The 25,358-nt window shown below is 43.0% G+C and overlaps 1 protein-coding gene across 4 annotated transcripts in view; it reads left to right on the top strand.

The window, feature by feature from the left end:
* LOC139270369 (lysine-specific demethylase 4C-like) overlaps positions 1-25,358 on the top strand; it is a 632,979-nt gene that overhangs the window by 587,922 nt on the left and 19,699 nt on the right. For all 4 annotated transcript variants that reach the window (XM_070888436.1, XM_070888434.1, XM_070888435.1 and 1 more), the window contains exons 20-21: positions 12,043-12,162; positions 23,920-24,012. In XM_070888436.1, the coding sequence (XP_070744537.1) occupies positions 12,043-12,162; positions 23,920-24,012 (213 nt within the window). The remainder of the gene's footprint in view (positions 1-12,042; positions 12,163-23,919; positions 24,013-25,358) is intronic.

Raw genomic sequence — 25,358 nt, 5'->3', positions numbered from 1 at the left:
GGATGACAGTGAGAAACCTACATGCTGAAGTCGGAGATTTCATTATTGCAGGCGGGTTGGTACTTATTGGCGCAATTAACATCCTTAGGAAATTAGATCTTTGCAAATTGTTTTACCTTGGCTCCCAATTTAACTTGTGCAGTCCGGATTTCCCGGGGCTTGGGAAACTGACTTCTACCATTCTGCTATACGCCAGCATGGAGGAGATAAGTGACACATTGTAAGGTCACCGATAAGGGATCTGTCATCCTGCTTAAGGCGGAAGACAAGTTGGCATCCAAAGTCTGAATGGCTGTGGTCAAGGCCTGTATGGACTTATTTGAGAGAAGTGCTTGAAGTTCCATAGGGGCAGCCGTGGCAGACATTCTTACAATCCCCTGCGCCACCAATCCACTCCAATGGTTCAGCATCTGTGTCCAGCTGAGCAGAGCTTGGAGAGGATTGTGCCCCTGATAGAGACTCTCCTGTTCCTGCCATCAATGCCTGCTCATGTTCCCTTGTGAGGGTTATCACCTGGTGAGTGAATCACCAGGTGAAAACCCAACTAACTGTCTTAGTGGACCCAGTAGATTGCGAGTGTCTGCACTGGTGCATGGCTGTACGGTCTGTGACAGTTGAGAAGGAATGAGGTCCCTGAGGAATCATCTTCATGATGTACTGTGACACTTGCTGTACATGTGAAGTCCCTGGAAGACAAAAGGGATATGATTTAGGCATGGCAAAGTCACAATCTTGACTATCACATACTCTGTTTTCTCATAGTTCAGTCATTGATGAAATAAAATCAGCATATGTGTGTCAGAGATATTTATAATTCTATCACCAGCTATCTGCAAGCTCCCTGTCTCTCCATTTCTGATTGAGAGCGGCGCAGATGTACGCCTTATCTCTCGGGTGTCCTCCTTTGCATCTGTGAGCTGTATTATTTGTGTCGGTCACCCCCAGTCCTCTCCCTCTCTCTCTCTCTCTCTCTCTCTCTCTCGGTATGTGCTATCTTCTTCTACAAGGTGAGTGAAGGTGGGGTATTCGCTCGATGGGTGACTGAGACATGCATCATATTGCATAAGGATTGGGGTGAGAGTCAACGGTGAATAGATCAATGGGGTGGTGATGAAGTGCATAGAAAGTGATGGCTGGGTGCTGTTGAAAGTTGAATGGGTGTGAGGAGTGATATGATGGAGAATGCTTAGGAAGACAGAGTGAAAGGTGGGTGGGTTTAAAGCACAGGATGTAGTTGAATCAGCAAATGTATTCATTTTTCCTGACCTGGTTAGGTCATTAAACCGCTTCCTACATTGCATCCAGGACCTGGGCACAATGTTCCTGCTGTTCACCTCCTCAGCTACCTCCAACCATGCCTTCTTAGTGAGAGCAGCAGGTTTCTTTCTCCCTCCTCCCCCATTGCTGGGAAAAAGTATGTCCCTTCTCCTGACTGTCCCCAGCTGTAATTTCAGCAAGGCATTGAATCTGGATGCTGTCCTTGCTCTCTGTCCGCCATCCATCCTGAACACCTCCTATTTACATTTGTGCACTGCCCCTTTAAATACAGCTGAGATTGCATCATGCGGATGCGCATCACCCTGCCCGCTGCACAGCTTGGAGACGCAAATCAGGAAGTCAAAATTAAACGGTACAATTGAGTTGAAATCGACCTGCTCATTTGACTTCCGAGTTTTGCCCACGCAATTCCACCCATCACTCCACGCTCAAAAGCAGCCTTCCTGTTAATATTGTGTCAACTACACAAAGGAAAACAGTTTTAACTGTAATTTAAAAAATATTATTACATAGTAACATAAATAACATGAGTCAACGAACAGAAAAATACAGAAATCTGACTGTAGTCTAAAAACACTGATTTGAAAACCCTTGGGGCCGGATATTCAAGAAGTTTGCGACCGGGTTTTCGCCGCGATTTGACCCTCCGTGGCGAAAACCCGGTTGCAAAGCCCAGGCGGGATCCTCGGGTAGCTGTTTGTTACTGCCAGGGAGACGTGCGCTGACGTGCAGCGACGCGGATTGCGTTTGCATCGTACTTTCGGCACTCTCCCAATTCGTACGCTGCACCCAGAGTAACGACAGGTCAAACCTGTCGGCGCAGTCCTGCCAGCAGCAGTATGAAAACCTGCAAAAGAGGCAAGTTAAAGTTTTTATTTTTAAATTCTTTTTCAGCGATTTGCTAGCTAATGGTTTTGTGAATGTTTTTGGAATGTTTTTTGCAATTTTATTTTTATTTATTTCCACCTCCCAAGGCCTCTCTCGCAGTGCTTCTGGCCCCGGACTAAATTTGGCGAACCTCGCGTTTTTGCGCCGCTTATCGATGCATAAAACCCAAAACTTCTTAAAACGGTAGTGCAGCTAAAACAGTAAGTTTCACCGATTGTTACCGCTTCTGCCAAAAAAACCCGAAAGCCGAAAATCCGGCCCCAGCTGGTATTTAAGGTCTTTTTCACACCTTTGATTTTGTTTCCTCTGCAGTTGGCAGTATACTTGATTGATGTCCGTACACAACACATATTTTGTTATTTTTAAATGCTGTGAAATAATTTTATGTTTGTAATAGCTCTCCAGGATGGCCTCCCATCTACCACCCTCCATGAACTTCAGTTCATCCAAAACTCTGCTGCCCATATCCTATCCTACACCAAATCCCACTGATCCACCACCTCTGCCCTTGCTGACCTACATTAGCTCCAGATCCCACTGTGCCTCGCATTTAAAATTGTAATCCAGGTATTTAAATCCTCTCATAGCCTTAATCCTCCCTATCTCTGTAACCACCTCCAGCCTTATAAACCATAGCCCCTGAACTCTCCATTCCTCTGACTGTGGAATCTTATGCATTCCCCCTTTCCCACCTTTGCCCCACCAATGGCGGGCCATGCCTTCAGCTGCCAAGGCCCCATGCCCTCTCTCTGTCCACCTTTAAGACCCTCCTTAAAACCAATCTCCTTTAGATTGGCATCCATCTTTTGGTGATGCCTCTGTGAAGTGAGGGACCATTTCAACATTAAAGGCACCATATAAATACAATATTTTGTTTTTTATTGACTCTTCAATGTAATTTTGAGTTTGAAAACTGTAAACAATGTTTTCTTGGCTAATAAGTATTTTCCGTGCTTCAGTTATTAGCAGTGCATACCTCAAACAGATTGGTTATCATCAAGTTGTCATCAAATCCGGTTGTTGCCCGCTCCTGACTTGAAAATCATTATCATGTCAAAGATTTCTCTAGTCAATGAGAACCTCCTTTTGGCTTTGCTGGTGATGGCATTCCTCGGCTCAGGCATGCAATGCATTCCAGTTTGCTCCTCTATGTTGTCTGTTGCTGGAACAGTGTGGGAGATCTTTTGCAGCTGTCTCTGTGAGGCCAGACAGAGTTTCTATAATTACAGAGGAATCCTTGTTTACACAATCTTGAGATTCACAGTTGCTGGCTAGTTTCCCTGCATAATCTGTACTAGACGCAAGTGTTTTTTCATGTACATACTATGTGCAGAAAATTCTTACTATGGAGCAAAATATTAGGACACTTTGCAAATGACAATCAAATTGTACCAGGTATATTAGGCTACATAGCTACATAAACTACCCAAATTATAGTAGCTATACTGCAGGTCTTTGTGACAGGACATTATAAAGGCTAACAACATATAAGAACCAAACAGTCAAATTGTTGCAGCACTCTGCCATATTAATCTAGGAAATGGAAATAGAATTGCAAACCAAAACATTGTTCTGGAAAGATATGACATTGAGAGTTTCAGGATTATGTGGACATCATAAACTGTGTTCCAGGGCCTACCTTTCCTAACGGAAAAGGTAGCCTCGGGAAGGAAGTTGAAACATCTTGATGGGATGAACAATTCCAAATAAAGCTTGAACCCCATCTGGCATTGCTCCTGAAACTTTAGGCTACTTCCATGACTACTTTTAATGAACAGAGACAATCTTACCCCAGGATTCAAATAGTACTAGACCCAGGGAAATAATGGAGCACTTGGCATGTTTCTGCTTCCTCCACATGTCATCTGCAAATCCTGAAGCTAATACTAGCAGCCATATTTCTTCAACTTAACTCAATGCTTCTTCAGGAAACCATTGCAACAGGATCTTTATCCTGTAGTCACAGAATTGTACTCCCCATTGTTAAAGATGTCACAGTCAGGTGATAGTCAATAACTTATGACGGTTTTTAAGAAAATATGCTCTGCAGATTTCACTTGTAATCTCATAGATCTGAACCATTAATCTTGCATTCCTTTCTCCGCAGATGCTGTCTGAGCTGCTGAGTGTTTCCGCCATTATCTGTTTTTATTTCAGATTTCCAGCACCTGCACTATTTTACTTTATGTTGTATGATAGCTAGTTCAAATCGTACTATGGAAGGTTGTGAAGTTGAATTCAATAAATTTGAGAGCTGGTACCAGAAAATAACACGAAATGTTGCTGGATAGTTGTAAAATTCCAACTGATTTACTAATACCCTTCAGGGAAGAGACCAGCGACCCCTATCTGACCCGACGTACATGTGATTTAGGGTTGCCAACCCGCCAGGATTGCCCTGGAGACTCCAGGAATTAAAGACTAATCTCCAGGACACTGTTACGAGCAACCCAGGAGAAAAGTCTCGGGCAATAACAACATGGTGGTGTTAAAACATTTTCTTTGAACACTTTTGTTTACTAGTCATAAAAATATTGGACATGGAAAGAAATGCGGTTTGACTGACTGTCAAGAATCATCCAATTGAGTAATGAAGAGTCTATTTGCTTTCCAATTGGCATAGGAAGGCTGTGCACCAGGAAAATGGACAGGTCAGGTGACCAAAGGCGAGACTGCGGGGGCGGGGTAGTTGGAGGTAGAAGGTCATGTGGTCATACCTCCAGGAATACGTCCAACCAGAGTTGGCAACCCTAATGTGACTCCAGTCCCACACAGCAACGAGGGATGGGCAATAAAAACTGCCTTGCCAGTATCACCCACATCTAAAGAACAATTAAAAAAAAATGAGAATGTTTTACTAATATTCTTCATCTTAGCACAAAACTGATGCCGCCAAAGTTTTTAAAGTTTGAATTTGTGGGAGAATCAGTTTAATGGTGGAAGTTAACTTGCATATGCAAATTCTATTCAATTAGGCAATTTTAGCTATATGTTCTATCCAGTATAATGAATTTAGCACCAAATTTCATAAGTAGGTTAGTTGCTGAATTGTTTGTCAAAATATGCAAGCATTTTTGCTAGCAGTAACAGAACTTCTCCAGATCCCACTTATGTACATTCCTCTGTTAACAAAGCAGCAAAAATTATCCGAATTAGAATGGAGAGATATTTTGAGGTTCTAAAAATGGCGTGTTCTGCAGTTCATTGCCAATTGCCATGTCAGTTGAAGAGTTTGCTCTCAGTGCTGAAGGAAGAGTGTGTGGAGATGAGCATCTATATAAGGAGAGTTACAAAAGAGGAGAAAAATGTTGCTTCAATAACATTTGCTTTGTTTGGATGAGATAAAATTGAGTGTTTAAAATTGCAACCCTTTCTGACATTCTTAAAATCCCTATTTGAAAGGATGCAGAAACTGATTTCATTCAGCCTAACCTGAGTGTTATAATGCTAAGATATTATAGTCAGCGGCAAAGTGATGGCGCTCGCCATTGACCTTGAAGAAAGCTGCATACAAAGACCTAGCGATCTCTGTGGCATGAATTTCAACTCTCCCGACGTTAATTTCATTCTTGCAGCATGTATACGGGATCTCCGCCGTCCAGCAGCAGTTCTGTCATCCAGCAGGCTAAGCAGCCCATCACATTAAATAATTCTCACAGACAGCAAAGGAAGTAAAAAGGACTGAATATCCTTCACTTTTTAATCATTTCACAGAGAGCAAAATAAATATAAACCTTAAAAAAATATATATTACTTTAAAATCTATGTGAATTTGTATCATAATGGAGAAATTTGATATTCTAAAAATATAAAATTGGTTTTTCAGGGTCAGAGAAGTCTTTCAGTAATTATGACTCAGTACGCTGTTAAAAACCCAGTTGCACCTCATTCAACAAGACTTAACTTTTCCAGGGGTTTTTACAGCGAGATTAAAGTGTATAACGTTCACGTCAGTCCAAGTGATTTGTGAGATTTCCATCTGCTAGGACTTCAGCAGCACACCCTGTGGAGGACCACTGATACCAACTTCTGGATTTCCACGTTTATCTGTGCATGTACAGATGCCAGAAGTTGCTGTTGGTTTTACAGAGTAATGAAATGAATAATGACAATTTCAGCATCATTACAACCGCAAATTCTAGGCCCTTGTCTTTACCAGGTGTTTGATGAAAACTGTCAAGAATTAGTATAGCATTGGTGTGTGTATAATTTAGTATGATGTGAATGTACAAAATGGCTAATATAATGTAGCAGGTTTTAACATCTTGAGAATTTAGTCCATCAGATTCTGGTTTATGGAACTCCAAAAATTATATAGACAAGGTAGTAAAGATGTAGTTGTGATTACTAAGGCAGGTGGCAATGCCTGAGATTGGCTAATGAAGTAAGAATGGCAACAGGATTATAGAAGCGCAGTGATGTAATTTTCTGGCTACATAAAGCTTCCTTTTTCTGTATTTGCAGAATCTGGATTAAGATGAAATGGTGTTTTGATAGTAATAAAAATTTCACCATTCACCACTTACCTTGTGCAAATATTTACTGTGTGTAAGAATCCTTGTTTAAGCAGGGTAAGCCTGTTAGTTTTGCTATTTCAGTTGTCTTTTTGTTTAACCCTTAAGACTGCTAGTTGCAGCTTTTATGTTGACGGTATGGAGTTTGGATCGTTCACTAACATACAACCAATACTCTTATTTTTCATGGCTAAGATTTAAGCAGCAAGTGAAATGCACATTTAAAGGCTCTGTTTCATCCCACCAGCCATTATGAGAAGCACGAGCAACATCTGGCACAATCTAAACGAGCTCAGCATGTTTCCAAATAGCATTGCCTGCTGGGCATTCACATAAGCTGACATAAGGCTGGTGATTATGGCCTTTTATTGGTTTATTCGTAGTCATTCAATAGATGGTAGTCTTTTTCCTTTGAAATTTTGAAAAATTTTATTTAGTACAATGAAGAATGTTTTGAAGTGAATTATTTCACAAAGGAATTGTGAAACTGGTGTGCAGACATTAAGGTAGCTGCCTCATTCCTGCATGTTTAGCAGGATAAAAAGTTTTTAAACAGTAAATAGTCTCGTCCAAAAGAAACATTTCTCAATAAATGGCCTTCTTACACACATTCTAATTTTTCAAAAATACTTTTCTTGTACCGATTAAGAGTTTATTATAATAATGCAGTCAATGATTTGAATATTACGGTGGAACACGCTGGATTCATGGGCTGGATTTTTATTTACGTCCTTCAAAAATTGCTGTTTGCCCAAATGCCACGTATATTGCCTCTGCCTTTGCAATCTTGCCACAATTTTTTTAATTGGATTGTCAGCTGCAGAGTAATTTTTTTCATCTGTTTTTTCATTATTCTGACGTTCACTGACATTCAGCAGTGTCATAACGTATAGACAACACTCAACTTTTACCCATGTAAATGGTGAGGCCATTTTTCATAGTTGAATACCCATGGGGTTAGATGCAAAGTTATTTTCCTTGAAGTATGTTTTTGTTATGACAAGTAGGGCTGCAAGTCCTGGGGCCATTTTAGGTAAATTGCAATGTGCTGCCACATCTAGCTGAATCAGTGGGGGATATTTTAAGTGGGAAGTAAAAATGGTAAAAAAAAACATTCAAACCTGACCCCAACCCACCTGTTTTCAGTTTTAATGGAAGGTGAGGGGGGGGGAGGGGCGGGTGGAGGTGTGACCAATTTGCTCTTGGGTGGCGGAACAGTCATTGAAATCTTTCATGGATTTCAATTAATTTCGGACGAGTTTCCCAGGGCTCGGGAAATCTGGCAGGTAAAAGGAGGTGAGAAGGGCCAGATCCTTAAGATATGTGTGTTGACAGCACTGCTTATGGGCCAGGAGGAACAGGAGTGTTTCATCCAGGCCCAACAATCTAACCTCTTCACAGACCATGCAATTGGCCAACCCTCATACCGATCCACCAGACCTCCACAGTCTCCCTTCACGATCTACCCCCCTGACCTCCGTGATCTCCCCCTGCGACCGATCATTCCGCTCTCTGGTGGCAGCCTTTGCACCGCAAGCTCTCCCACCCGCCAGGCAGACGGCCTTCCAATCTTCTTGCTACCTTTTACCCGCTGGATTTCCCGTAAAGTTGCTATTCTTGCATAATAGATATAACTAAGCTCGCCACAGAAAGTTTAGGGCTTATCCATTTCAGTCTGAGTACTGTTTTTAATGGTGTGATAGGTCTTAATTACTGTCAAACAACCTTTCTGACACTGAAAATTAACTATTACAAGTTTGGAGTCTCATTTCTTCAGTTTTTAATTTTTGTTGGAAGATTTTTTTTAAATTTAAATTACATTTTTTTTACTTTTTTTATCTTAATTCAATCTTTCTTTACCCCTCTATTTTTCTTTCTCTGTACGTGATTTGACATTGAATTTACTATTCTCACTGACACTTGCTGGTTCAGACTCTGCTGTTCATTAACTGTGCTTCAATCTGATTGCTGAAGAGTTGCCCACCCTGTTCACACAGGTCCCAGATGCTCTGTAGGGGGCGCCGCACCATTTCCATCTCCCAACTAACAGCAACTTGCTGGGCAAAGAGACTGAGATTAAATGGACAAGGGCAAGTCTAGCGCGTTCTCTGGCTACAGTAAATTCTGGCTCTATGTAAACAAACAAAAAACTTCTTCGAACATTTTCGTACATTTCTGTCGTTAACTGTTGCTTTATATATGAAGGTACTTGTTTGCCATTGCATCAGATCTATTTCAAGGTGTTACCAAGAAAATATTTTATTCTTCAGCAGTGTCAGGTGAACTCTGTATTATGTTCAGGGTCCCTCACCAGCCACCCTGACATGAATGGACTGCACGAAGAACTGTTACCAGACACAAAGAGAGAAGCATTTTGATATCCAGCAGTGCTGAACATTTTGTCAGAGTAGTTACTACTTTCTGAGTAGCGTTATTGTCTTAATTCTTTTTATAATAGTCTCTAGAGGGCTTGGATTCATTTGGTGATTTTTCCCATCAGCTGTCTAGAGTGATCGAGAGGGAGCAGTTTGTAGATTTTTCGAAGAAATTCTTCTGCTTCTCTGGATCCAGTGTGATCTTATCTTAAGTAGTAGCAGAGATTTGCAGAATTTACTCTTGACAAATAGTTTAGCTTCAGTGCCTTTATTAAAGAAATTCTTCATTTACGTACAGGACATGGAAACTGGTGCAAGCATCCCACAGGAGCTCTACTTATAATGGGAAGTTAGACAAATGAGTGCTTGATTGCTTCCTCTCTCCCAGCTTTCCCTCTACCATGTGACCAGCAGAGATTCTTATTTCCTGAAATATTTGCTGTCTTAATATGATGGATATATACTTTGCAAACATATAAATCAGCTGGTGCTGAAACATGCAGTATCCGTTTGTGATTCAATTGCCAGAATTTATGTGCAGTGTGTACTTCAAAATAAATTTAGATATGTCTGAGAACAAGAGATATGATTGACCCCTCCTTACCTCAGCTGACTTGCCTTTGTTATCCTCTCGCAATTTGGGGGTGCCGCCAGCAGGGAGAGTTGTTGCAGCTGTCATAAGCATTCCAGCTGTCACCTGGCGAGCGCTCAGAACAGGACGTCTTACACATAGAATTACATGGAATATACAACACAGAAACGGGCCATTCGGCCCAACTAGTCTAGGCTGGTGTTATACTCTATTTAGTTGCAGAAGGTACATGGCATGGGTACGTTAGTGGGTGAGAAGAAACAGACAGACTTTTCCTGCATTCATGGGACTGGATGGGGAGGGGAACGACGGAATATCATTTGAACCAACTCTAGTACCGGGATTGCTGTTTGTTTCTTCATCCACTCCGCCCTGCTGTATTACCAGCTCAGTGAGGAAGGAGCTCAAGTTATTTTGCGTGGCAGCAGTTATGACCGATTAACTCTTGCAATGGAGAAGTTCTAGATGTTTGCAGAATTTATTGTTTGATAGTCAAAGGTTTCCCCCGTAGTACTTCCAGTGAAGGGAGCAGTTGCTGATGATTTTGTTGGAAGTTTTCTTTCATTTCCTAATAGGATCACGCAATTCACAACACAATGAACTGAACCCTGCTGTGCCTCATTGGCTGGTTCAACCTTCTTTTGCTCCCCGCTGGAAAAGGGGCACACGCACCCCGTTTCTGTTGTTTTCACCGCCGCGGTGGATGAGGTGGCCTCTTGAGCGAAATTCCCCCTTTGACTTTTTGTATTCGGCGGACCGAATGAGGGCGGTAGTGCGGCGGTGAACACATTTCAAGTTGGGGGTGGGAGGGACGGGGAGTATCCGCCGCTGTCAGTCATCAGTGGTGCGCATTCTGATGACGTTATCATGGCGCTGCTTCACACGGCTCCCCCTGCACTTAAAGGGGAGATCGATGCGATTTTTAAAGTTCGGTCCACTGGGCCACCAGGGAGAGTTTCAGCCAGGCGAGGCTGCCTGTTGGTCCAACTAACACCGGGGGCATAACTGTCGGCCCGACATGGCAGTTGGCCAACAAAAAAAAACATGGCGGCAGCGTCAGTGCATCCTCCCCTTTAATGGGAGCCACACCGCTATTTTAGAAGGCCACAGACTCGCTGCAAAAAGCAGGTTTTGGCACTGGCTGGTGGGAGGATTTTCTCGGCGGAATTTCACTGTCGGGGGGACGGGACACATCGGTGGTGCGCACTCTGATGATTCACTTGGGATGCAGCGGAGCAGTAAAGGGGGAGTGGGATACCGCAGGAACGGAATTTTGCTAATGGCGGCCATTACACAAAAGATTGGTGGCCATTGCACTCTGCAGCATGGCCGCCAATTTCCGGTATTAACAGGCCTTAAGGGAAGGGGCAATTTTGGCCCCCATATGTTTTTCCAAGCAAGATGCCCACGGCAATTTCTTATCCTGCCTTTTATTGTATTTCCCTACATGTGAAGCCTTGTCTTGAGTCAGTTCTAGGACTTTGGGGCATCGAAGCCCTTGTACATGCTGTCTTGAGTACTGGCTACAAAAACCTGACAAGTTTTGAGCTCAGCCTTCAAGCCAGCTTCAACCAACAATGGTGCCAGGACATCCTGGTCCCTGATTGACACCCTTCTCCACAGTGCATCTTTCTGCTCCACGTTTCAAAGTGGTATTGATGTGACTCAGTTCTGATAACTGGCTTTTAGCCAGTGGGACCACTGGCACTGGTCTACTGATGCTAACATTCTTCTTGAAATATAAAAGTGCAGTGTCAACCATGGAACCCCATCCATCAAGGATCTCATTCAGGTCTCCTCTGATTTTGTGTCGCCAATTACGATGGTCCTCTTGCAACAAGTAGTCACATTTGTTCAAGTTTCAAAGCCTCTGTGTAGATTCAAAGGACAGCAAAATACTGTGATTGTTATGAGTTGCAAAAAGGAAGGAGCAGGACTCGGCATTAGCTGAGCCCAGTGAGGGGGCTGTCCTTTTAAAGGGATTCAGTTAGACTTCCTTGCTTCCCATTTATTTCCTTTACCCTGGATCTTTCTGCAATCTAAATTATATTATTGGAATGTTTCAATGTTTTCAGGGCCTACCTGCTGCCGCCTTTGGGCACACCGAAGGCTTGCCTGAGAGTGAGGCTGTGATGCAGCAGAGCTGGTGCCATGGGAGATCACATCAGAATCATGATTTTCTTGAAAGGAATTTCTACATATGCAGAAGTTGAACTTTAATCAAAGTATAACAAAGACCAAGCATATGACAAATAATCCACTATTTCAAAATCTCAAAGTAGAACCTTTTTCATTCACATCTCCAACAGTGTTGAGAGTGCCATAGTTTAGTAACAGAAGACTTAACAAAAATGTAATTTTTTTTTTAACAAATATTTTCCTTTTCATTTTGTAGAGCAAAAATTGCTTAGAGCTCGGTCCTCCAGCAGAGGGAGAAGTTGTCCAAGTGAGATGGACTGATGGCCTACTCTATGGTGCCAAATTTGTGGCATCAAACATTATTTACATGTACCAGGTAAGAGCTGTTTGGTATGGATTGTGTCGGGACAAATAGTTAAATTGTTAACACTTTATTGAGCTGACGCAGGGGAATTTAGTAGCAATTGGATCTTATCCTTCTCTTTCTGCTCCGTTCTATCTAGGACAAAGTGAGCAAAATGAATGCGTGTACCATGGTTGTTTGTTGAATAATTTACTGCCCTCTTAAAAATTTGTTTTAATTGCAAATACCCTCTAAATGGGTAGTTTATAAATATGCTCATTATGAAAGGTGCCTTAGATAGTGCACGAGAGGAATGAGGATTTTTAATTTTAAGCTGGTTACTCTGTCAATTGCAAATTCCATTGATTGTATATAATGAACAACTCGATGATCTTGTGTGATGTTGTACACAAGTATTCAAAGCTAAGGGCAGTATTTGAAGTGGAGCAGGGTTAGAGGGTGGGGGAATAATTGGGCCAAGGTCAGGAAGGATGAGAAGGGGTGGTGAGGACTGGAGAGAAGGTCGGTGGACGAAAAGACAGAATAAGAGAAGTGGAAGGAGGCAGAGTAGGTGAGAGAGGAGAGTAGGGGAAAGGTGCCATTCAGTCTCTGTCTGGGAAATCCTGTTAGTGGGTAGAGAGTGCTGATGGCTGCAACATTCGTCTATTATTGATGAGGCAGAAAGCTACAGCCAATGGGCAATTCACAAATTACTTTACAGCCAATATGGTCACTATCTTGTAGGCAAACACAGCAGTCACTTTGCACAGAGCATGGTCTCACAGACAGTAATGAGAGGAATGGCCACTTAATCTGTTTCTGGAGGCGTTGGCTAAAAGATAAATAAATGTTGGCACTGCTCCTCTTCAAATAGTACAATGGGATCTTTTATGCCCGACTGAGCTGCTGGATGGGACTTCAGTTTAAAGCCTCTCCGAAAGACAGCACCAACAATATAGAAGACCATCAATAATGCACTGAATTGTCAACCTAGATTATGTGTTCAAGTCCTGGAATGGGGCTGGAACCCTCAATCTTGTGACTCAGAGGCAAATGTGTTACCACTGAGCCAAGGCTGAACAGTCTTTTCACATTTTGGAGTTGGGGTGTCATTTGCTTCTTTTGACAATCTAAGTAAAGGGCCACTGCTGATTGAGTTTGTGCACAAAAGGGCAGAAAGCTCCACTGGGCGATGAATCTCAGATGCCATTGCCGCTGGTTCCCCAGGGACAATGCCGAAGGAATCTTGGGTCATAGGGCAGGGATTTAGAGCAGAGGACGGAATAATCCATGTCTGGTTACTGTCGAAAGCTTACATTTTGTCTCTATATGGAGAGCCTCTGATTAGAGCAGAGGTGGCATCTAGTGTCTTTCTACTGAGATTGTATGCTGACTCTCAGAGCCTGAGCACAGTACCAGTGTTAGATTTTGCACTAACTTTATATGACAGTCACTTAATATTGTAAACGTCAATCATGGCATTACCTGCAGGCAGAACAGATGCTCCATGTAAATGCAGATACTTTTAACTTGAGATTTGCCATTGATAGCCTGCCATATGATTTTTCAATGTATTTTGAGACAGAATGTTGCAACCCATTCAGATTTTATTATTTAATAAATGTTGCAAAACGGTAATATTACTGTACCTGTATATAGGACGCTCTCTCTCTTCCTCTGGGTCTCTGTCTCGCACTCTCTCATTTTAAATTTTGCTAAGGACTGAATTGTGCAGTTTAATTTTATCCTGTCTGTTTGAATATATTGCTTCTTCGATCCTTCCTGGTGTTTGCATTAATCTCTGTCCATGTCCCAACTGTAATGGAAAGGTTTCTGAAAGGTGGGTGAAAGTAAGCTTTCAGTTTATTTTCTCCTTGGGGAAGAAGAGCCTGATACCTACTTTGCACATCCCCTGACAGACTTAGAGTGGGACTCGCACATATCCTACCACTTCATGCTACTATACCTGTACAACTGAAAACCCTTCTTTCCCTCTAAAACATTTTTGCATCAAATGCTTCCCTCACTTACACTTGAGTCACTTGGTCATACACTGAGCATAGAACTCAATTGGTTTTCAGTTATTTACTCTGCTGTGAATGGATAATAAACATTCTTGACAGTTGGCATAATATTTAGCACCATCTATCCCTGTACGATGTATAAAAAAGTTTAATTTTAATTCAAAACTTTCTGATTTGTGTTTTTTTCCTGAGAGTTTAGATTTTAAAAATCATGTAATCAACTGTAAGCAAATAATTGTTTTTATGGGGTCAAACATAAAACAAAATGTTGATAAAAAGTCTTCAAGTTTGATTGGGAAATCACAGCAAGTCAAAACAATATTTGTACAACATAAACTGAGTTAATGAGAAGGAATTTTTTTTTTACAATGGTTGTGAGTCAACATACTCATTGATGATGAGGGGGACGTACTTAAGAACATAAGAAATAGGAGCAGGAATAGACCATTTGGCCCCTCGAGCATGCTCCGCCATTTATTCGGCAAAATCAGTAAAATTTGGTCAGGCAGAGTCAGCATGGATTTATGAAGGGGAAGTCATGTTTGACAAATTTGCTGGAGTTCTTTGAGGATGTAACGAACAGGTTGGATAAAGGGGAACCAGTGGATGTGGTGTGTTTGGACTTCCAGTAGGCATTTGACAAGGTGCCACAAAGAAGGTTACTGCACAAGATAAAAGTTCACGGGGTTGGGGGTAATATATTAGTATGGATAGAGGATTGGCTAACTAACAGAGGACAGGTAGTCGGGATAAATAGTTCATTCTCTGGTTGGCAACACTAACTAGTGGGATGCCGCAGGGATCAGTGTTGGGACCCCAACTATTTACAATCTATATTAATGATTTGGAAGAAGGGACTGAGTGTAACGTAGCCAAGTTTGCTGATGATACAAAGATGGGAGTAAAAGCAATGAGTGAGGAGGACACAAAAAAATCTACAAAAGGATATAGACAAGCTAAGTGAGTGGGCAAAAATTTGGCAGATGGAGTATAATGTTGGAAAGTTGGACCAAAACTGTACGCAGTAGTCCAGGTGTGGCCTCACAGTTGTAGGACTTCGCTGCTTTTATACTCTATCCCCCTTGCAATAAAGGCCAACATTCCATTTGCCTTCCTGATTACTTGCTGTACCTGTGGGTTAACATGCAGTTTTTTCATCAGGTTTAACTCAAATATGAATTCATCTTTTTTGGAAATAATGTTTCATCATTATGCTTCATCAAGTTAAACATGATGAGGCCACACCTGGAGTATTGTGTACAGTTTTGGTCTCCTAACTTGAGGAAGGACATTCTTGCTATTGAGGGAGTGCAGTGAAAGTTACCAGACTGATTCCCGGGATGGCGGGACTGACATATCAAGAAAAACTGGATCAACTGGGCTTGTATTCACTGGAGTTCAGAAGAATGAGAGGGTACCTCATAGAAACGTTTAAAATTCTGACGGGTTTAGACAGGTTAGATGCAGGAAGAATGTTCCCAATGTTGGGGAAGTCCAGAACCAGGGGTCACAGTCTAAGGATAAGGAGTAAACCATTTAGGACTGAGATGAGGAGAAACTTCTTCACCCAGAGAGTGGTGAACCTGTGGAATTCTCTACCACAGAAAGTTGTTGAGGCCAATTCACTAAATATATTCAAAAAGGAGTTAGATGTAGTCCTTACTACTAGGGGGATCAAGGGGTATGGCGCAAAAGCAGAAATGGGGTACTGAAATTGCATGTTCAGCCATGAACTCATTGAATGGCGGTGCAGGCTCGAAGAGCTGAATGGCCTACTCCTGCACCTATTTTCTATGTTTCTATCTCTGATCCCCCTCCAATCCCCTATGTTTCCTGTAATTTTTCTTGGCCCTGCGCGGCCCTTTAGGGGGCTGCGCGGGCCATTCAAAAAACTGCACATGCGCGTATTTTATATTGAAATGTCAGCAAGACAGCTGCATTGGGTTCCTGGAGCATTTCACAGCCGCTTGCCTTGCAGAGAACACTGCCGATCCAACCTACGATCTCTTCCACAATCCTCCCTGATTCCCGCATCTCCGTTCACCCCACCCCCTCCCCTCTGAAATCTCGATTTTCACCCCCAGATATTCCACCCCTTCACGATCACCCCAACCCCATTCTAGCGCCCCTGTGATCTCTACCCCCAAACTCCATGGCATTCGGGGAAACTTCAGCCTCCCTGAAAAGCCTTCAGTTGGAGTTCATTTTCTTTCCAGATCTATCACCTTGAGTTAGGAACTCCACCTGTGCTTGCAACTTCAAAGATCTTACAGTCTTGAGTGTGTCCACTGTGGAGAAATCCTAGCATGCTTCGGCACAATTTTCTCAATAGAACAATAGGAAGCTTGTCTTTCCTCGGGGTGTGATAGTAATTCAGCAGTTATTTTTCCAAGAGGGTTTCAGAACAGTTTGGGGCATGAAGTTAGTCGAGATTAGATTTGACAGGTTATTTATTTTCAGCTGTTTATTTTCACTTCTGAGAGTGGTTGGTTCAGATAAAAGAGTTGGGGTTGGGGGTGGTGCGAAAGGGTGGCAGGGAATGATTATAAAACATGCATTTTTTGCTTATACTGAGAATTCAAAAATGATTGTACACAGAACATTTATATCTGAAGCTATGTATCTTTATCCAGCTGTGCACCTTTATTTATTCAGCTACAATGGGTAAGGAACATACTCTTTCATTTTCTAGCAACCAATCAAAGAATACTTGATTTCATGCCTCTCCGAAATCTCTCTCTAAACTCTGTGACCATCTAGCCTGCTCCATTACAACAGTGCAACTTTCAACTCATTGGGCTCAATTTTCCACAGTATTTGCTCAGTTTATTTTGGAGTAGACTGCTTTTTCTGCCTAACTTAAAAATCCAGAGTTTCCCCAATCAATTTGCACCAGCGTAACTGATTTAGTTACGTTTTTTTTAGGTATTTTTTTTTCTCAAAAGGGGCCGTTACCAGCCACCTATGCCAATTCTGGCCATTTAGGCAACTTTGACCAGCTAATAGTTACTTCAGTTCTACTTAGGCCAGCTGACGTGGCAACTCGAGAAAACCCTTGCGGACAGTTAAAGAAATCGGCGCAGGTAAGGAAATCGGCGCAGATAAGTGCAGCAGATGCCCGGACAGCAGCAGCAGGAAAGGTGAGAGAGAGGGGAAGAGAGAGGTGGGGGCGGGAGAGCGGTTGGGGGGAAGCCTTTGACCGGGAGGGAGGAGACCACTTGGCCTGGACTAGGGGCGGGAGAAGGCATCACCAAACCCTTCGGCCAGGGCTAGGGGCGGGAGAGCAGACCGGGAGGCTGATGACAGGGCAGGTAGGTGGGGGGTGGGTGGGTCATTTCGGCCTGGGATAGGTGCGGGCCGAAAGGACCCCGCAGGCAACGGCCCGCTGCCTTCCTGGTCGTAAGGACCCCGCATTGGTCTGCTGCCTTTCGGCCCGGGAAGGCAGAGGCTTCAGTTTCCAGCCCAGCCTCAGCCCTTTTTCAGTTTCTAACCACAGCCCTTCTGAGCGTCCCTCGTTGCCCTAGCAACATCAGTTTTTGCCGCAGGCCTTAAACTCCACCCACAAAGCTTAAAGCCAATCTGCGCTGCTCCAAATTCAAAGTTAATTCCGGTGAAACTTGGATTTTTTGGGGCGCATTTGGTCCACTAAAAAATCGTACGTACCTCAACTGTGCCAAAGATCACCCATGTCGAAAATTGAGCCCATTGTGAGCAATGCCGCAGGATATTCATTGGTACAGTGACTTTAACATGTTACAGATTTTCTTATAAGCAAATTGCAGATTGATTATAATATTTCCAAAAGTTGAAAAGAAATTGGTTATTCTCCCCAGTGATTTCAAGCTATGGAAATTTAATGGGCTCAATTTTTCCCAGCGATCTGCGCCCTTTTTTTGGAGTAGGCTGCTTTTTTTGGAGTATTGAGTTAAATTTTTGGCGTATTTTTTTTCAAACTTTTCCCCTGCGATCTGCGTCGGTTTTTTCTATGCCAGTTTTTTTTTCACTTCATGTCTGCGACGTTTTTTTCAATTGTTCGCAGTTTGGCCAACATTTTTCTCCATTACGTTGGCATATCTGGCCACTACCAAAAAACCTTCTGGTGAGTTAAGAAAACCATTCACAAATCTGCGCTGAAAGACGCCATTGTTTTTTAATCAAAGATTTTGGAGGGAGTCAAGAACACTGTTAAAATTAATAATAAAGTTCAACTTTTTTTTAACCACTCAACGTAGAAGTGTAAATTTCACAAGTTTTCTCATTTTTTAACTCACTCACACGCCACCACCGAACATCTTGAAGAAGGCCTGAAGGGTTGTAGGTTTGGCCAGCAGAATCGGCCTCGCGTCCGGACACAGTGGTTCGGGATTCGGCTATAAAACAAGCCATGAGGGCAGGGGAGGGGTGTAGAGAGGAGAGGAGAGGAGAGGAGGGAGGGAGAGATAGCCGATCTTACAGCTTGTATCCCGGGGAGGGAGAGAGAGAGGACGATCTTACGGCTTGTAGTCCGGGGAGGGAGAGAGAGAGCCGATCTTTACGGCTTGTAGCCCGGGGAGGGAGGGGAGGGAGAGAGAGAGGACGATCTTACGGCTTGTAGTCCGGGGAGGGAGAGAGAGAGCCGATCTTTACGGCTTGTAGCCCGGGGAGGGAGGGGAGGGAGAGAGAGAGGACGATCTTACGGCTTGTAGTCCGGGGAGGGAGAGAGAGAGACGATCTTTACGGCTTGTAGCCCGAGGAGGGAGGGGGAGGGAGGGAGGGAGAGAGAGAGCCGATCTTACAGCTTGTAGCCCGGGGAGGGAGAGAGAGAGCTGATCTTTACGGCTTGCAGCCCGGGGAGGGAGAGAGAGGTCACAAGGGGCGGGGGGGCGGGGGGTGCGGCGGGGGGCAGGGTGGGGGGCGGGGGGCGGGGATTGCGGCGGCAGGGGGAGAGAGAGGAGAGGTTACAAGACCTTTGTGTGTGGTCCATCCATACAGACCTTGGGGAGAAAGAGAACTGCGAATCTGTGCTGCCTGCTTTCCTGCCGTTTTGCGCTTCTTTGAAAGTTTAACTTTAACTATGGGGGCAATACTGATAATGCCATACCTTCTGCATCATGGTGCTACGGAGGAGACAATTAATTAGAGCTCATCGCATAGGCTGCTAGGGAGGAGGCCTTACCCACCTCGGGTATATCGAGACAGATGTTTGTACCTGCATCTGAGTGATGCAGACTGTGTCAGAAGGCTGCGTTTCTGCAAATAAGTTGTCCGTGAGATCTGTGAGTTGGTGAAATCAGACCTGCAGCTGAGAAGCATCAGGTGGACTGCTTTGTCAGTTGAAGTGAAGGTTACAGCTGCACTTTCATTCTATGCCTCCGGATCATTTCAAAGTAAAACTGGGGGTGTGTGCGACAACTCTCAGCATGCAACACATGTCTCCATTCGCCAGGTCACGGCTGCACTGTATGCGCGGAGAAATGACTTCGTCAAGTTCTCCATGTCCAAGCAATCCATGACAAGGCTGTGGGCTTCTCAAGGAATGCTGGCTTCCCAAAGGTACTGCTGCAATGATTGTACCCACATCGCCTTGCGAGCACCTTTGCAGGATTCCGTGATGTACAAGAATAGAAAAGGCTTCCACTCCATTAATGTGCAGCTCGTGTGTGATGACATGCACTGCATCATGTCAGTCGATGCAAGATACCCTGGCAGCACCCATGATGCGTTCATCGTATGCAACAGCATTACATCTGCCATGTTTCAGCAGCAGCCAGAATCATGCTCGACAAATCTTCTAGAATTTTTTGAGGATGTAACTAGTAGAGTGGACAAGGGAGAACCAGTGGATGTGGTGTATTTGGACTTTCAAAAGGCTTTTGTCAAGGTCCCACACAAGAGATTGGTGTGCAAAATCAAAGCACATGATATTGGGGGTAATGTACTGATGTGGATAGAGAACTGGTTGGCAGACAGGAAGCAGAGAGTTGGGATAAACGGGTCCTTTTTAGAATGGCAGGCAGCGACTAGTGGGGTGCCGCAGGGCTCAGTGCCGAGACCCCAGCTATTTACAATTACATCAATGATTTATATGAAGGAATTGAGTGTAATATCTCCAAGTTTGCAGATGACACTAAGCTGGGTGGTGGTGTGAGCTGTGAGGAGGATGCTAAGAGGCTGCAGGGTGACTTGGACAGGTTAGGTGAGCGGGCAAATGCATGGCAGATGCAGTATATTGTGGATAAATGTGAGGTTATCCACTTTGGTGGCAAAAATACAAAGGTAGAATATTATCTGAATGGCGGCAGATTAGGAAAAGGAGAGGTGCAACGAGATCTGGGTGTCATGGTACATCAGTCATTGAAAGTAGGCATGCAGGTACAGCAGGCGGTGAAGAAGGCAAATGGCATGTTGGCCTTCATAGCTAGGGGATTTGAGTATAGGAGCAGGGAGGTCTTGCTGCAGCTGTACAGGGCCTTGGTAAAGCCTCACCTGGAATATTGTGTTCAGTTTTGGTCTCCTAATCTGAGGAAGGACATTCTTGCTGTTGAGGTAGTGCAGCGAAGGTTCACCAGACTTATTCCTGGGGTGGCAGGACTGACATATGAGGAGAGACTGGATCGACTGGGCCTGTATTCACTGGAGTTTAGAAGAATGAGAGGGGATCTCATAGAAACATATAAAATTCTAACGGGACTGGACAGGTTAGATGCAGGAAGAATGTTCCCGATGTTGGGGGAGTCCAGAACTAGGAGTCACAGTCTAAGGATAAGGGGTAAGCCATTTAGGACCAGGATGAGGAGAAACTTCTTCACTCAACTTGTGGAATTCTCTTCCGCAGAGAGTTGTTGATGCCAGTTCGTTAGATATATTCAAGAGGGAGTTGGATATGGCCCTTGTGGCTAAAGGAATCAAGGGGTATGAGAGAAAGCAGGAAAGGAGTACTGAGGTGAATGATCAGCCATGATCTTATTGAATGGTGGTGCAGGCTCGAAGGGCCGAATGGCCTCCTCCTGCATCTTGTTTCTATGTTTCTATGAAGCGAGTATGCATTTATTTTGCAATCACAAGTTTTGTTGCGTGATACTTGCTGGAGAATACATTGCTGCATTGGGATTGTATATTGCAAGGTCATTTTCCAAGTTAGTTAGGAAATATCCCAGTTGCTCTCATTTATTTTACAAGTAAGATTAAGTTAACATGGTGTTATTTCTGGCATTGATACTTGGGGAAACCTGTTTATATGCTGAAAAACATTCTGTGCCGCAACATTTAATATGAAAAGTAAAGTCACGGTAAGAGGGTCAATGACTCTCATTTGAACAAATTTATTTAAACAAAGTGTCATGTATCCTACATGGTTACTGCTTGTACTATTACAAGGCGTGCCACCAGAGGGCACCGCAGTGCGAGACTTGTAGGTTACCTGTACAGGTGTGCCTGGCCTAGTATAAAAGGCGGGCCACCAGGTGTGATTCTCACTCTGGAGTAATCAATAAAGGACTAAGGTCACTACAGTTCAAGTACAACACATTGCCTCGTGGAGTCATTATCAGAGCATCTAAAGACATAACACAAAGGAAGTGAAAGTTGTTTCTTTTTTCTGGTATGATTTTTTTAATGATGGAAGTAGTTAACCCTTAAAGGCAGAGGCAACTTAAAAAAATTATGTTTATCAAATGGAAAATAACAAGCTTCATTGAAATGGAAAATGGTGTATGGAAAATTTTGTTTGAAGTAGATTAATTTACGTTTTTGAATGAAGGAGAAATGTAAATTACAGAAGGTGGAATTTTCCTTTGTTGAAATTCTCTCTATAACAATTTTATTTGGCTTAATAACCAATATTGCTTTGTATTAGTTTAGATGATGTTCAGTTGCATAAAAATACAGAATCTCTGGTAAATGCTACTGAAGTCAAGACACTAAATGATGGCAGTAACATGGTGACGATGCTAATATTTACATGCATGTACATGTTGGTTCCTGTCATCAGCAACATAGTTATTTCTCTGGTGTTTATAGAGGGAAGAGGCAAAAACATTCCTAATTACTAAGGACAAAAATAACCAGTAATGTTATTTTAAGGTTTTGTCTGCTTCACCTCTGAATTAGCATGGTAGTTGTATTCCACTACTGTCGATATTTTAAATATATATATACTTGGATCCCTGTTCCCGATAGTGCAGCTGTCCCAAAAGCGCTTTTACTTTTTTGAACTCGTTCAACCTTCATTCCTCTGACTAAACTTTTGTGCATCCACTGCCCCTTAGGTCCACTACTGGCAAACCATGCCATCAGCCATGTAGGCCCCACGCTCTTGAATTCTCTGCTTCCACCGCCCTTCCAGGCATTGCATTCCGGACCACAACAACTCACTGCATACCTTTTTTTTCCTCCTGTCGCCTCTGGTTCTTTTGTCAGTTACCTTAAATCCCCTTGATCAAGGGGTATGGCGAGAAAGCAGGAATGGGGTACTGAAGTTGCATGTTCAGCCATTAACTCATTGAATGGCGGTGCAGGCTAGAAGGGCCGAATGGCCTACTCCTGCACATATTTTCTATGTTTCTATGTTAAATCTGTATCCTCTGGTTACCGACTCTCCTGCCGCTAGAAACAGTTTCTCCTTATTTACTCTATCAAAACCGTTCATGATTTTGAACACCTCTATCAAATCTCCTCTTAACCTTCTCTGCTTTAAGACGAACAACCCAGCTTCTTCAATTTCTCCACGTAATTGAAGTCCCTCATCCCTGGTACATTCTAGTAAATCTCGCCTGCAGCCTCTCGAAGGCCTTGACATCCTTCTTAAAGTCCGATGCCCAGAATTGCACACAATTCTCCAGCTTAAGACCTAACCAGTGTTTTATAAAGGTTTAGCATAACTTCCTTTCTTTTGTACTCTATGCCTCTACTAAGAAAGCCAAGGATCCCATATGCATTGTTAACAGCCTTCTCAACTTGGCCTGCATTCTTCAAAAACTTGTGTATGTACACCCCTAGGTCTCTCTGTTCCTGCACCTTTAAAATTGTACCATTTAGTTTATGTTGCCTCTCTTCATTCTTCCTACCAAAATGAATCACTTCACACTTCTCTGAATTAAGTTTCATCAGCCATGTGTTTGCCCATTTCACCAGTATGCCTATGTCCTCCTGAAGTCTCTTACTATCCTCTTCTTTGTTTACTACATTTCCAACTTCTTGTAATTTGCAAATTGTTGTTGTAATGTGAGACCTGCTCTTATAGAGATATACAAGATAGCTAATCGAATGGAATAGCTAAATCCAGAATATTACTTTAAAATAAAATACAAGAATAGGGCAAAGGAATCGAAGTTTGCCAGAGGATTTAGGGATCGGCACTCAAAGATACGCATAAGACTGCAGTTTCCCGTATAGTTTTAATTTGACGGTAAAACAAGCTCCGCATCTGCCCACAACCTTATCCATTATATTGTGGTTAAATAATAAGTAGATTATTTTTCCACACCTATTTAGTGATTGAAGGACGCATTTGACGGAGTAACCAGCTCCACCAGAATCGTTGCTGTGTTTAACATCTAAATAGAGGATTACTCTATTGCCAGTGAGTATGGGGTGGTGATTCTGATAGCAACATGATCTAAATAAAAGTTATGTTTGGTTTAAGAGTTCGATATAGTGAGTGAATGAGAAGTAGCATTGTAATTCTATGTTTACATTAGATGTACATTTAATGATAACTATAGTAATATTTGTAACATCGTTTAGGTTGACTTTTAGGTTAACAATTGTTCTGAAAATTGTTCTTTAGGTTGAGTTTGAAGATGGCTCCCAACTCGTAGTAAAACGTGATGATGTTTATACGTTAGATGAAGAGCTACCAAAACGGGTTAAATCACGGCTTGTAAGTATGCTGCTCATAAAACATTTTGACACTTTTTACATATGCTATAGTTCATAGGGTACTTAAGGATGAGGAGGATCACTTGGCCTAACCTGATGCATCCATCCAGAACAACTTTATACTCTTCCCATTGCTGTATCTAATTGTTTATTAAATGATTCCATGCTCTAGCACTCTGCTCAGAGGTCAATTCCCAGGGTTGATCACTCTCTGCGTCAAGAACCTCCTGGTATCAATCCTAAATTTATCTTTTACTCGTTTGGTTGTGTTTCCTTGTCCTACTCCCACTGTTTAATGTAAAGTAGTATTCCAGATTCCCCTGGAATTCATATCATTTCCTATAGCTCGATAAGGTCACCTCTGAGATGCCTCCTTTTTAAGTTGAAAAGCCAAATTTCCTCATAACTCAGACCTCTGACACTAAGGATCAGAGCTGTAGCTCTACTCTGCACTTGGATGTCTTCCTTGTTTCTCTGTGACCAGAACTGGACACAGTACTCGAAGTGTGGTCCAGCACTGTACAGTTTGATCACAACTTCCTCTGGCTTATATTCTACTGTTCGTTTTGTAATTTATCATTATATTGGCTTTGTTGATTGCTACTCTACATTGGCTGTGCATGTTGAGCATCGAATCAACTGAGACTCCTCTCTTTCATCTTAATCCTCGCTACCTTAACATCATTAACAAAGAATACATGTTGCCCATTTTCTTTCCTATGTGCTTGTCTGCATCAAATTTTACCTGCCATTGTTCAACCCACTCAGATTTTATTTAGCTCATTCTATCGTTTATGCAATGCCTCTTTTGATTCTACTGCCCCTCCAAGGCCACGATTTCACCAACCGTGGTGGGTCCGGGGCGGCTGGGGTCGGTGGTGGGTTGGGACCCCACTCCTGGCTCCAGCCTGCACTGTGAAAAGATTGGGCGTGTTAATTCCGCCCTGCGAGGTTCCCGGCCAATTAAAAGGAAGCCAGGTCTGATGACGTTATTTGATGATGCGTCATCAGCCAGTTTCCTTAAAGCAACCATGGCTGCATTCATTTTGACAGTTGTGCTGTCAGTGTTCTGCAGCACTGAGGTGCTACAAACACTGACAAGCACTGCACAGAGCTGCACAGCTGTACCCAGGCTCTCCCATGACTCCCTGCATATGCTTATGGAAGGAGTCACAATATGCAGGGAGGTTCTCAGTCCTTCCAATCGGCAGAAGATACCTCCCCAGAACACAAACACAGCTTGGTTGCACATTGTACAGGAGGGCACAAGCAAGGATGTCATCAGGAGGACCTGGCTGCAGTGGCACAAGCCTTTCAATTATCTCAGTAGATCACGAAACATTACTG

This window comes from Pristiophorus japonicus, chromosome 1, assembly GCF_044704955.1.
Source record: "Pristiophorus japonicus isolate sPriJap1 chromosome 1, sPriJap1.hap1, whole genome shotgun sequence".
NCBI lineage: Eukaryota > Metazoa > Chordata > Chondrichthyes > Pristiophoridae > Pristiophorus > Pristiophorus japonicus.
This window is presented reverse-complemented; position numbering and strand designations above follow the sequence as displayed.